The sequence below is a fragment of the Otolemur garnettii genome, unplaced genomic scaffold (assembly GCF_000181295.1).
Source record: "Otolemur garnettii isolate 467f Iridium unplaced genomic scaffold, OtoGar3 scaffold00033, whole genome shotgun sequence".
Lineage (NCBI taxonomy): Eukaryota > Metazoa > Chordata > Mammalia > Primates > Galagidae > Otolemur > Otolemur garnettii.
This window is the reverse complement of record NW_003852428.1, coordinates 11271691-11284791: the sequence shown is the minus strand read 5'-3', so window position 1 is coordinate 11284791 and position 13101 is coordinate 11271691. Positions and strand designations below refer to the sequence as shown.

General features: G+C 48.8%; 1 protein-coding gene across 1 annotated transcript in view; it reads right to left on the bottom strand.

The window, feature by feature from the left end:
• Positions 1–1430: 1430 nt before the first annotated feature.
• Positions 1431–13101, bottom strand: part of ANKH (ANKH inorganic pyrophosphate transport regulator) — a 136846-nt gene continuing 125175 nt past the window's right edge. The window contains exons 9-12 of the mRNA XM_003789542.3: positions 8087–8216; positions 4757–4880; positions 4126–4225; positions 1431–2878 (exon numbers count right to left, since the gene is read on the bottom strand). Of these exons, the coding sequence (XP_003789590.1) occupies positions 2765–2878; positions 4126–4225; positions 4757–4880; positions 8087–8216 (468 nt within the window). The 3' untranslated portion in view covers positions 1431–2764. The remainder of the gene's footprint in view (positions 2879–4125; positions 4226–4756; positions 4881–8086; positions 8217–13101) is intronic.

Here is a 13101-nt window from a genome sequence, read left to right as displayed (position 1 = left end):
AAATTCTAAATTTGCATATTTAGAATAACCTCCCATGTGCTCCTGAAAACACACGGAAAAAACCCAAAGAGGGGCCACCAAAGGAGCTGCCTCACCTTGGCTTACGCAGAGAAAATCCTGCTATCTTCTGTGGTTTGAGTTGCCCAAACTTCTCAGCATTAAAAGAAAAACTGCCCTTGTATAAAAGATTACATTTGTCTACAAGCACTGAACTTTGAGAAAGTTGCACCTGGTCTTTCCATGGGAATTGACGTGAGAATCTCACAGGCATACTGCCTTCCTAAACATCCCTGTCAGCAGCACACCTTGCAATGAAAACGAGAAAAGTATTGGGAGAACATTTCTTTGGTTAGCAAAGTCCAAGGACTGCCCCTAACAGCTCTGAGAAGCAGTTAGAAACGGCCACTACCCCATCTGATCTCTTCTGTGTCTGTCTGGATGATAGAATTATTGGTTAAAACAGTTGTAGAAGAATATACCAGCTCTAAGTTTTGCCTCAGGAGTTAAGGTGTTATTAGGCTGTGACTTAAGCAACCCAAGTGAAGAGAAATGTATGAAGGATTGTGTGCTTCAAGGTGAAACTAAGTCCTGCAAAGCCACAGCTTTGTCTTCATGACCTGAGTCTGGCATTGCTTCCTGTGTTCTCAGAAACTCTGATAAAACAGCCCATCAATCTTTATCACTGAGCATGTCTCCGGAGTTACAACTACATATTTTTGTTGCATAGCAAAGAGGCTCTAGCTGATCTTTCCTGGATTTGGAGGGAAAGGATTTGCTTTTTCAATTGGATCTTAAAACTCCAACCCCAGAAGCATGAAAGAATCACACATGTTAAAATACTGCTGTTTAATCTTCTACTCTTGTACTTTAAAAAAAACTAATACAATTAGGTGGGGTTTTTAAAATCCTCTTAGCTCTGCCCCTGAAACCACAGCAAAGCAGCTCTGTATCTTAATTTCCAGCACTCTGTGTATGCAAATGGAGGGGGAAAAGGGGCTGGGAGGAAGCAGGTAAGGACACGTCCCCATCCCCACGGCAGGCAGGCCCAAGGGCAGGAGGTATCCAGAAATGTGGAGGCAGCCCTGTTCTGTTCACAGCCGACTTCATGCCCTTACGTTCTTTTCTATAAGGAACAGTATTTTGACACAGCACTGAAAACAGCAGACACAAAAACCCTGCCTTTTTCTTTCTTCTCTGCTCGTCCATCTTACACTTCCATTCCCACAATACCGTCTGTGCCACCGGGCCCATTTCCCCTAGATTATCTCTACTGAAAAATTATCCCTACTGAAAAATAGCTCTCTCGTCATTTATTGACCCTGACATTCATATACAAATGATGGACTTTGTAAAACTGCAAATAAGGTACAATGTTCATTGATACAATACGTTTCAACTGCAGGTATGTTGAACACGCAAGCAATCACCCGTATTGTATTAGAGACATTTTATTGAAAATGCGAAAATAGGAAATGTATTATAGCCTAAAATAAATTACATAACATATACAGCATATATTTATATCTTTAAAATATTTTTTGTTTGTTTAGGTTCTTTCAGTCTAGGAATTTTGACTAAATCAACAATTTTAGTGAATTGTTTCCATAATTTTTTAAAGGAAAAAACCCGCTTTCCAAAACTTAGAAAAATATACTGCACTAAATGGATTTCAAATGCATTATTTCAAGGACGATCACATAGTGACTTTTGATATCGTTATAAAATGTCTTGCTTTATCTGTGTGAGAGGGAAGTACCATAGGACACTCTGAATTACCTGCACCGCACAGTCAGGACTGTGGCGGCAGAGCCAGGTAACACATCTGCTTCAAAGTTACGATACAGCTACCTGGCATTAGAATGCTAGATTATGACTTAAAGCTTCAGTTCGCTGTAAAACTAAAATGGAAAGTTAGAATGCTCCATTTAACTCGCTCTGGTGCCATCTTCAGGAAAGGCAAGTGAAAAGCAAGCCTTTGGGGAAAGTCATGCGGAAGGATGCTGAAATTTGGAGATGCGCTTCTGTGACAACCTAGAGCAGCTAGCTCACATATGTACACAGTGGGGGTGAGAATGGACGCTCACGCAAATCTAGGAGAACGCAAAGTGAAATGCTAGCTACCGTGCGGCCGTGCAAGTTTGCTACTCCCATTCCGTCTCAAACCTTCTACAGGTTATTTCCACATGTCGGCCCGGCGTGGTCCCAGATCCGATCCTTGGTGTGAACGGTGGCTGCCGCCTGCCCTCTGCATGTGCGTGGTGGACAGTGATAACTGCACGACAGAGGGAAGCACTCGACCGCTAGGGCCTAGCTGCATCCATCTCTGCATGGCCATGTGACTGGGAAGCAAATCAAAGGAAGCCGAGTTTTAACCTGTTGATTCTTAAAGCGATGAAAAGAGACAGGAGAGTCTGTAGCCTGCTGGGCAGGGTGACCAAGAGGTGATGGCACAGCCGCAGTCCTTTGGTTCCAAGTGGAGATTGTCCGAGGGAGAAGAACACAACTTCGACCATGAGGCAGCTGTGTCTTTTGGGTTCTCAGAAGCAGGGGTGTGAAGTCAGTTGTTTGGTTTGTTTTAACAAAGCAACAGCAAAGACCCTTCTCTAGGTCCCCATGTCAGTGTGAGCATACCTAGTATGCTGGAGAATTTACACGAAACCTTTGAATCAAGGCCTCTTTCATGACAAAAAAACAAAAGGAGCAAAACACAATGGGAGAGGGAGGAGATGAAGCTGAAGTGTCATCCCGAGGGTCCCTGCAGCGCTTATTCATTCTCCTCTCTCATTTCTACGATGTCTGTCACCTCCTCTGTCTGAGGCATGTCAGTCATGGCAGAGTCTTCCCCCTCTGTGGCGGACTCATTCTCCTTCTTCTTTTTCTAGACCAGAGAAGACTCATCAGTGTGGGGCTGAGGACAGGCACACACCATAGCAGAATGAAAAGCAGGGAGAGGCCAGCAGGGTCTCATTTGTGGTTGGGCGACCTCAGGTTAGCATCATATTCCTTTCAGTTTGGTTACTTGTCCCACCTCCCTGCCCTAGACAGTCCCCACACTGCCATTTCCCCATGCCTTAGGGCCACCTGCAGACTTTTCCTCTTCCTTCTCTCTACAGCCCTGAACCTGGTACCTCCTGTTATCAGAACACTTGGCTCCTTGTTCTGGGACAGCTCTGGGCTGCTGTCACCCCTCCCCCATTCGTTGTCCTAATTACTGGTGACTTTCCTGCCACGTGCACATCCCTGCAGTAAGTGGTCTCTCAGCAATCAGACTTCTGCTCTACCTCAGCCACTCACGGGCTCACTGCAGACCTTGTCATTATCACAGACCTTGTCATTATTGACACCTTCGGCACCACCACCAGGCCAATGCAAGGACCACCGACCAGCCTCCGCCACCACCTCCTGATCCACCAGCCTCTCTTCTTTCACTGTGGTCACCTCAATGCCCCCCCTTATCAACTTAAATGAAATGCTCAATAATTACACCTCCTTCCTTGTCCTGCTTTTCTTTAATCCTGTTTGCCAGGCAAACCCTCACTCTGTGTAGGCCTAAATCTCTGCCGATCTCAGCCATATTCCTGGGCAGCCACAGCTGGGGGACAGTCATTGTCCCAACAGTGATGTCACTAGCTGCCTGTGTGACCTGCCTGACACTTTGCCACTCTCCTGGTCAACTGTTCTACGTGTCCTCCTCTTTCTCCCAACCTCCCAACACCTCCCTTTTCTCAGTTGATGATCTGGCTCGTACTTCCTGAGAAAAAGCAACAGAAAAGTACTTGTGACCCCGCTCCCCACCAGACCCACTGCTGCCCTCCATCATAGCCAGCATCTCCTGTCTGCTGGGTCATTCCCCAAGGCAAACCAGAGGCTGAACTTCACCCTATCTTATCTGGTTTTCTGAAATCCACATCCACACCTCTCTCTCTTTTAGAACAAACACCTCAAATGGGCTGCCTCTGTTTGCTGTCTCTTTTCTCTTACCCCATTCCCACCAGGGCCCTCCCACAACTGCCAGCCAGAGTGCCTGGGCAAGGTTACCAGTGAGCCCTGACTGATGAACTCCACCATCTGACGCAGGTGCCTCCTGCACTTTCAGAGGTGGCGTCACAGCCATGTGTCTCTCACCTGCTTCCGGTAGACGTAGCACGCAGCAATGGCAACCATGGTGGACTCTCCCACAAAGCCTGCCAGGAGGGAGCCCACGCCCAAGGTGGCACCATGTACCCTGTGGAGGAGAATGCACAGGTGATCTGTCAAAGCGCAGCCAGGGCACGGTAGGGTCAATGCCAACAGCCAGGAAGGCGAGCGCTGACTCCAGAGGGCTGAGGCCAGCAGCATCCTTGCCCTGCCAGCTGTGGTAGGGCTATACCTAATGACCAGTCATTGGGCTGTGTGGGGGGACCAGGAACTCAGGGCTGAGCCAGCCCCACCCACACCTCATGGATCCCACAGCACTTCCCAACCTCCCCAAGGAGATGGAGCCCCCTGAGGGCAGGGACCTGGCCTTCCTGCTGCTTGGGGTAGGTACTCAGGACTGTCACTTGTATAAAGGGGCCTTGCCCCAAAAGTACTTTTCAGAAATGAACCCCAAAGCCTCAACCTGGTGCTCACGCAGAAAAACAAAACATCATTCCAAATCTCTAATGTTAGATACACTGGTGGTGGGGGGGTTTCACAGGCAGATGGAAAGTTTAAACCCCTGGACAGGATACTTGAATGGCAGAAGGACCCAGCCCCAAGTCCCCCAGTGACATACCCCAGGTAGGGCAGGACCACGAGGCTGGCAATGAGGACGATGATCCGCAGCACAGAGCTGGGTGCCAGGACGAAGGTTTTCTTCAGAGTCATCAGCCACCCGGTGAGATGGGCCCTCACAGTGACTGCGGGAGGAGCACAGGCAGGTCAGCCACACCAGCCTCTGCCCCACTCTGTTGCCTCAGTCCAGGGGCTGGTGGGGAGGGACCCAGGCCTTGCTGCTGTGGCCTGGGCCCTGTCCCTGCTTGGCTTCCCGTTCCCTCAAAGATTTCTGGATTCAGACCTTTGGAGCTGCAGGCTCCTCGCACCACCATCTCCCAAGCAAAGATGGTCCTATTCACCTCCATCCCAGCCTCCACCTCTGAGCGTTATTTTCTTGAAGAGAAAATTCAAGAAAAACTGCACCTTGATGGGCTCTTGTTTGAAACTGGATGAACAGAAAGGCTGAGACCAGAAGCAGTCTTCCCCTCCTGTATCTGAGAGGAGTGTGGGGACCAGTGTGGTGGGCCAAGAGAGGAGCCTCTCTCTTCCCTCGGAGCTGCCCTGACCACCCTCGCTCCTCCCCTGGCCGTGCCCACAGTAGTGTACGCTGTTAATTCCCAATGATATACACCTCTGCGTCCCCACCCTGTGAGCTGCAAGGGGCAGGGGCAGGGACAGGGTATTGCTGCATGAGAGTGAGTACAGGACAGATGCAGCCTTGCCTGTGTCAGCAGGAACTGCCCTGAGCATCCAGATTCTATCTGAAGGGGGAAGGGCTTGAGGATGAGCAGGCCAGGCTTGGGGAGGAGTGGGGGATAAGGCTTGAAAGGAGGGCCCTGCCCCCTCAGTGGGTGGCACCAGGGGCTCTGGGAGGGGGAAGTGCTCCCTGCAAGATAACAACTCCTTCCCAGATGTTTCTTTGCAAGAAGCAGCTGGGTCTTCTGGGTCTAGCAGTGTGTCCTGCCTCCCCCAGGGTGGAAGCCTGGCATTTAGGAGGCTCATGCTGTCCCTGCAGGCACAGACAGACCACAGGCATATGCTAATCTGGTTGGGCCAAACCCAACAGATTACAGAGTGCAGCTGGGGCCTGGTGGCTGCCTGGAGGTGGAGGCAAGAGGAGATTAGGGGTCAGTGGCACACCCAGTGACAGCCTGCTCCCAGCTGAGGCTCTCTAGGACCGTGAGCCCCACCTAAGGGTCTTAATCTTCAAGCACAGCTTCCTATTAACAGCACCCTCCTGAGCTGTCTCACCCAGTGTCCGCCCAACAAAGGCCAGGCACCATCCTAGTGCTAGGATGTCCAGCCTGTGTCTGCCGTATCCAGACAGGGATGTCACACATCTGGCCTTTAGGGGCGCTCAGGGCTGCCCACGTCCTACCCAGGGGATGGTGCAGTGCTGGCGGGGCGTGCCATCGGCCCTGGCCTGGCCTAGCCCCATGGTTCATTTCTTAACTGTGGCTTTGTGGATCTCAGTTTAATGATTTAGGTAGATTTTTGGGGGCAATTTTTGTCTAGATGACATACATTTGGTATGGAATTTAAAAGGTACAAAAGGGAATACAGTATAAAGTCTTCCTCCCACACCCTTGTCCTGCTTCCCGCAGGCAGCCACCCTTACCAGCCTGGGGAGTGACCTCTAGAAACACAACAGATACTGAAGCAGTTACCACATACACATGGTAGTAGCAGCACACACGTGTGTGCGCCTCACGCTCCCTGTTTAGAACTACCTCCCTCTTGTGTAGTGCAGCTCCTGCTGCTGTATGAGCTTGGCCACGTCCACACTGGCTTCCGTGTTGGCCACGGGCGTCTTCCCTTCTGACCATTCCCCGTCTGGCCTCAGCTTGCCCCTGGAGCCCTCCTTTTCTCTAGCAGTTTTCTATCTGTGTGTATCTCCAGGTGTCAGCAGCGAGCTCACTCTACATGCATAGATTTGTGTAACTACCACCACAATTAAGAAAGAGACAGTTCTATTGCCCCCCCATGCTATCTTTTTAGGTTTATTTATTTTTTGCTATGTTTATAATCTCTTTAATTTTTTTTTTTTTTTTGAGGTAGAGTCTCACTTTGTTGCCCTCGGTAGAGTGCCGTGGTGTCACAGTTCACAGCAACTTCAAACTCTTGGGCTTAAGCAATTCTCTTGCTGCAGCCTCCCAAGCAGCTGGGACTACAGGCGCCTGCCACAACACCTGACTATTTTGGGGTTCTACTTGTCAGGCCTTTGGAGGCCTGGGCTGGTTTTGAACCCACAAGCTCCAATGTATGTGGCTGGCGCCCTAGCTGCTGTGCTACAGGCGTCAAGCCATATTTATTTATTTATTTTTGAGGCAGAGTCTCTGTCACCCTGAGTAGAAGCCGTGGTATCAGTGCTTATAGCAACCTCAAACTCTTGGGCTCAAGTGATCCTCCTGCCTCAACCTCTCAAGTAACTGGAACTACAGGCACCGGCCATAACTCCTGGCTAGTTTTAGAGATGGGGTCTCACTCTTGCTCAGGCTGGTCTCAAACTCCCGAGCTCAAGCAATCCACCTGCCTTGGAGTCACAGAGTGCTAGGACTACAAGGCGTGAGTCACTGCATGCCACCTGATAATTGCACTTTAAAAAACAACTTGTTCTATTTGATTCAATTTTTGAAACTTTATCCTACTAGCTAATATTTTTTTTCTTTGAGAGAGAGTCTCATTATGTCACCCTTGGTAGAGTGCCGTGGCATCACAGCTCACAGCAACCTCCAATTCTTGGGCTTAAGTGATTCTCTTGCCTCAGCCTCCCAAGTAGCTGGGACTACAGGAGCCTGCCACAATGCTCAGCTATTTTTTTGTTGCAGTTGTCATTGTTGTTTAGCAGGGCCGGGTTTGAACCCGCTGCCAGCCCTGGTGTATGTGGCCAGTGCTCTATCCATTGAGCTACAGGCACCAAGCCATACTAGCTAATATCTTTTATCTTTCTTTCTTTTTTTTTTTTTGCCAGAGTCTCAAGCTGTTGCCCTGGGTAGAGTGCTGTGACATCACAGCTTACAGCAACCTCAAATTCTTGGGCTTAATTGATTCTCTTGCCTCAGCCTCCCAAGTAGCTGGGACTATAGGTGCCTGCCACAGACACCTGGCTACTTTTTGGTTGTGGTTGTCGTTGTTTGGTGGGCCCGGGCTGGATTTGAACTCGCCTGACCAGCTTCAGTGTATGTGGCTGGCACTTTAGCCACTTGAGTTACAGGCTCAGAGCCATCTTTTATCTTTCTAATCCACTGTGAAATTCTACATTTTACTTGGCGATGTGATTGCAAACACTTCCAGAAAAAGAAGACTTAATCGGGCATGACAATAAACATTTCATTGGGTTTTTCTTTACCTGGAACTGGGAAGAAGGAGAAGATCCTCAAGGGGACAACGCAGAGCTCTGCGAAGGCAAAGTCCACCCCAATGATGTCTATCAGAATCTTCTCGGAAACGTTGGGGGTCCAAAACATCACAAAACAGAGCTGGAGGGGAAAAAAGACATTGAATAAGTTTGGGGGGAAATGGGACGAATGAGTGAAGTGAGAAAGTCGGGGGTTGTACGACCCCTAAGGAGTTATTGGGAAAGATGTTATGGAACCTGCCCTGTGGGTGGCCGGCATACCAGTCCGAGAGCTGCCACCTCCCTGCTTTGCAAAGCAGATCAGGAAGTGTGGCAACAGGTGCTTCTGGAAGTCAGGGTGAAGCAGGCCTCAGCTCGGGCTGGCTGAAAGTCTAGTTAGTAAGTAATTCACTCATAGTTCCACTTTCATTGCTGATGACTGGGTCTCCCTGAACTTAGCAGGACGTGGCCTCTGGACAGTCTCTAGGTAAGGTAAAACAGACAGTACCTGGCACGGTGGACGCACAGTCACTACCGGCTGAGTTAGGAACATACATGTTTGGGATTCTGGATTTTTTCAGATTTTGAAATATTTGCATTACCAGCTGAGTGTCCCTAATTCAAAAATATAAAAACCCGGGCCGCTGTGCCCACTTGCCCTGGCACTGGAGGCCCGTTCACTGTCCGCTGTGTATGGCAAAGGTATGTTACTGTTTAAGCTTTCTTACTCTGTAAGCCTGTCTTTCTCTTCCTCAATAAACTCTATTTTATACTTGCCTTCCTCCCCCTTCCAAAATACATGTATATGTAAATTTGTAAAATCTAGACTGCTCCAAGGAACATTTACTTTCAGAGTCATGTCAGCAGTGCTCACAATGTTCCAGACTTTGGAGCATTTAGGATTTCTGGATTAGGGACACTCAGTCTTTCCATGGGAAACATGGGGGACTTGAGTGTCCCAGCTTTCTTCTACTCGGCTCCCAGAACAATGGAAGACAGCTGAGTGCCTTCCACCTGCCACCTCCAGGCAAGGGACCCAGAATGGTCTCTGAGGAACTGACCAGCCTAAGAAAGAAAACCTAGAATTCCTGAAAATCAGGGGCTGCCAACGAAGTAGCCCCACTCACCCATCGGTGAGGCCTGTAGAGGTGAGAAATCTCACCTCAGTGTTCACAGCTCTGACCAGCTCTTAGTGCCTGCTTAGAAAAATGAGTAGACAACCAGGCCTTGCTGGTGGTGTCATCGTAGCTCAAAGCTCAAAGCTACAACTCCTGGGCTCAAGCGATCCTCCTGCCTCAACCTCCCAAGCAGTTGGGACTACAAGTGTTCACCATGACACTGAGCTAATTTTTTTATTTTTAGTAGAGACAGGATCCTGCTCCTGCTCAGGCTGGTCATGAACTCCTGTGCTCAAGTGATCATCCCGCCTTGGCTTCCTAGAGTGTTAGGATTATAGGCGTAAGCCACCAGGCCTCACTGGCCAAGTGCATTTAAAAGAAAGATATTTTCAATATTCAAGCCCTTCCAAAAATTTGCCTCCTATGCACACTTTGGAGAAGCTACTGGGACAGGGTATGCTCTGCCAAAGCAGGTGAGTTCACAGAGGAAGAAAGAGAAGGTCACTGGGCTGGACCAAGACAGAAGCAAGCAGGTCTGTGTGATGGAGGGGCCGGGAGACCCCAGGACAGCTGGGACAGGGAGAGGGCTCTGGGAGATGCCAGCTGCCTGCGGTGTTTAAATTCATGAACTAAAAAAAATTACAACAAAGACACTTCTTAAATCCAGTGAAAACTAGAGATGCTGAAGAAAGAAGGGAACCAGGCCTCAGCCGTCATCGTCACAGTGTCAGAAGGGCTGGTGGCCCATCTGGCAGTGGGAGGGACTAGGGAGGGGAGGTGGGACACAGGGCTGTTATTGATTAGAGCCTCATGGAACTAACTTCACACTGATTTTAAAAACTTGCATTAAAAAAAAAAAAGAACATCACTTGGGAAGATAATGTTAAAAACATGCCTGTTCCATCCAACAGGTATCTCCTTTTCTTCAAATGTGAATGATTCTTCACTGAAATAAAACTGGATATGGTATAAAGTGAACTAGAGTTGTATAAAACCAGAACGCTGAACTTTTAGAATGTAACATCCTTTAGGCTTTGGGTAAATTAAGTTTCATGGAATTAGGCTGGCTGCATTTACTACGTCACGTTGAAATATTTCAAAAAATACACTGGAGATCTATTACGAATATGTTTCATTTTATAAACCCAATGGAGCTGTCTCCCTACACACTTTCAGCATCTTTGGAGGGTATCCCACTGGTTTTCAAAATTGGCAGAGGTACTATCACTTAATCCTATTGCCTGATGCCAGTATTCACACCCCATCTTTGACATGAAGGGAAAAATACTTCTTTAGATCCGGCAACTCAGAGCCCAGGGACTTGATTACCTGAATGCCCCAGAGGAGTGGCTCTGCCTTTGCTCCCCACAGCCAAGCTGCCAGCCTGAAATGGTGGGCCATCCTCATGGTTACAGCCCAGGAAGGGCAGCCAGTCCACATCACAGGTCCAGAGAGTGTGGTGTTGTCTCCTGTCTATATCCTATTTCCACAGATAGATGGACCATCCACGTCTCCACCTTGGCTGTATGAGGCCCAGGTATTTCCCACCACAGCAAAACCGGAAAGAATTGAGATAAGGGAGAGCCAGCCCTGAATCCAGGCTGGATCTGTGCCACACGGAGCGAAAGCCATCCTGTGTGTCCCTCATGGCTAAAGTGACACACCTCGGCCATGTGCTGCTAAAACCTCGAGGAGGAGCATTAGTTTGCTTTATTCATTTTGAAGCCAGTGATGACCCTCATGGGAGATAATGCCGCAGTGAATGCTGCAACCTCCCTGGGCTTTGCACAATCATCAGAAAGAGGCTTTTAAGTTACCAGGAACCAGAGGCAAAGGAGGGTTTAATTGCATGTCAGAGAGAAGGATGGTACTGGGGGCCCTGTGGTTAATGAGCCAGGTAACCCCTCACTGGGCTCTCCACCTGGAGGTTTTTGACGATCTTGTAGGAGACAATTAATTAACTTTTTTTTTTTTTTTGGAGACAAAGCCTGAAGCTATCGCCCTGGGTAGAGTACCGTGGCATTACAGCTCACAGCCATCTCCAACTCCTAGGCTCAAGAGAGTCTCCTGTCTCAGCCTCCCAAGTAGCTGGGACCACAGGCACCCGCCACAATGCCTGGCTATATTTTTGGTTGCAGCCATCATTGTTGTTTGGCGGGCCCGGGCTGGATTCGAACCCGCCACCTTAGGTGTATGTGGCTGGCGCCTTAGCCACTTGAGCCACAGGCGTGCTGAGCCCAATTAATTAACCTTTGAAGGAGGGAGTGCAGTATGAGGACAGGACAGATCACTGAGACATCTACACAGACCTCAGCTAACCTGCACTGGGGAGCACAGTCCTGGGCCCCTGAACACAACCACACCGGCCACGTTGGGGGGATCTCCAGTGGGAGCTGCTGGGTGGCAGCTCAGTATTCCATTTACACCGTGCCACAGTGTAATTGAACTCATCACTCTGTTCTTTGTCTGGTACTGTCAGAGCCACGCAGGTGCTTCTCCGGAGTTTTCCACTAGACACACCCAGAGCCCAGACTGGGTCTTCTGGGAGCTTTTGTGGTAGCTGTCAGCTGGGGCTTGCACAATCACAGTAACTAAAGGGAAGGGATGCTGTGTTTATACAAACCTCCCTCCTCTTTCTCCCTGGAGGCTTTAAAGCCTTTGCCATGTTTCCAGAATGAGAAGACTGCCTCACCCTCCAGTCCTACACAGTCTGGAGAAGAACACATATAACTTAGAAGCAGGCATGGCGTTTGTTAGAAGCTACAATACCCGTCTGTGTGTTGGCTTTCGCAAAACAAAGTACTGAGCTCTAGCATCATAATCGGACCAAGTGTAATGAGTCCACCTCAGAAAACATGAAGCTTTAGAAGTTCACCTGATGATATTTCAGGAAAAGTGTCATTCTAACGCGTTCACACAGGGCAGCCTTGACTCAGAACATGCCCTCCCGTTGACCATGACATGCTGTGTTCTTCAAATATTTGCACAGCCTAATGACACTGCGTTTTCCAAACCAGAATGCAAACCTAATAAATTTCTGACAGTGAACATGGTTTGTTCCTCTGAGCAGCGGAGCACCGGGTTTTCTGCTGTACAGTCTGCTGCGAACGTTACCTCATTAGGAAGCTGCCTTTGAAATAGAACAACCCACCTAGTTCCCAGATCTTGGAGCTCCTTGGAGAAATGGCTCATTCTGTGATCAGAGAGAAACGATGCAAGATAATTAGCCTGGAGTATCTGTAGAGCCAGGAGTAAGGAATTGCTCAAAAAACAGGGACACGTCAAAGCGACTAGAACCCCACCAGAAAGAGCTTCCAATGGCCAAAGCTGAAACAGTCTGAGTGACAAGTTATGGATGGGATCCTGGAACAGAAAATGAACATGAGGAAACAGACTGGTGGAAACTGCATAAGCCACGGAGTTTAGTTCACAGCAATGTACCAGTGTATGGGAACTCTCTGCACTGCCTTCTCAATGTTTAAGTGAATCTAAAATCAATCTGAAGGGGAAAAAGTTATTAAAAAAAAAGACTCAAACCCACTTCTATTTGACAGATTGTGGCTCTTTCCAGGGACGAGGTACTGACCATGGAATGTTACTTTCAACTTTAAAATACTTACTTGTATTTCAAGGTATTTTCCTCCCTGGTAAAACCCGGTCCCCCCTGGCTGTCTCTCACTCTGTCCTTCACCACCGGGTGGGCTTCCTCCAGTCTTTAATCCTGTGAGCCTCTTTAGAAACTAACCACCCTGAGCCACAGCTCTTTTATTCACAACCTTAACTTGCAGTCTCCAGTCAGTCTGTGTCTATTTTTCTTTTCTTTGAGACAGAGCCTCAAGCTGTCCCTCTGGGTAGAGTGCTGTGGCATCACAGCTCACAGCAACCTCCAACTCCTGGGCTCAAGCGAGT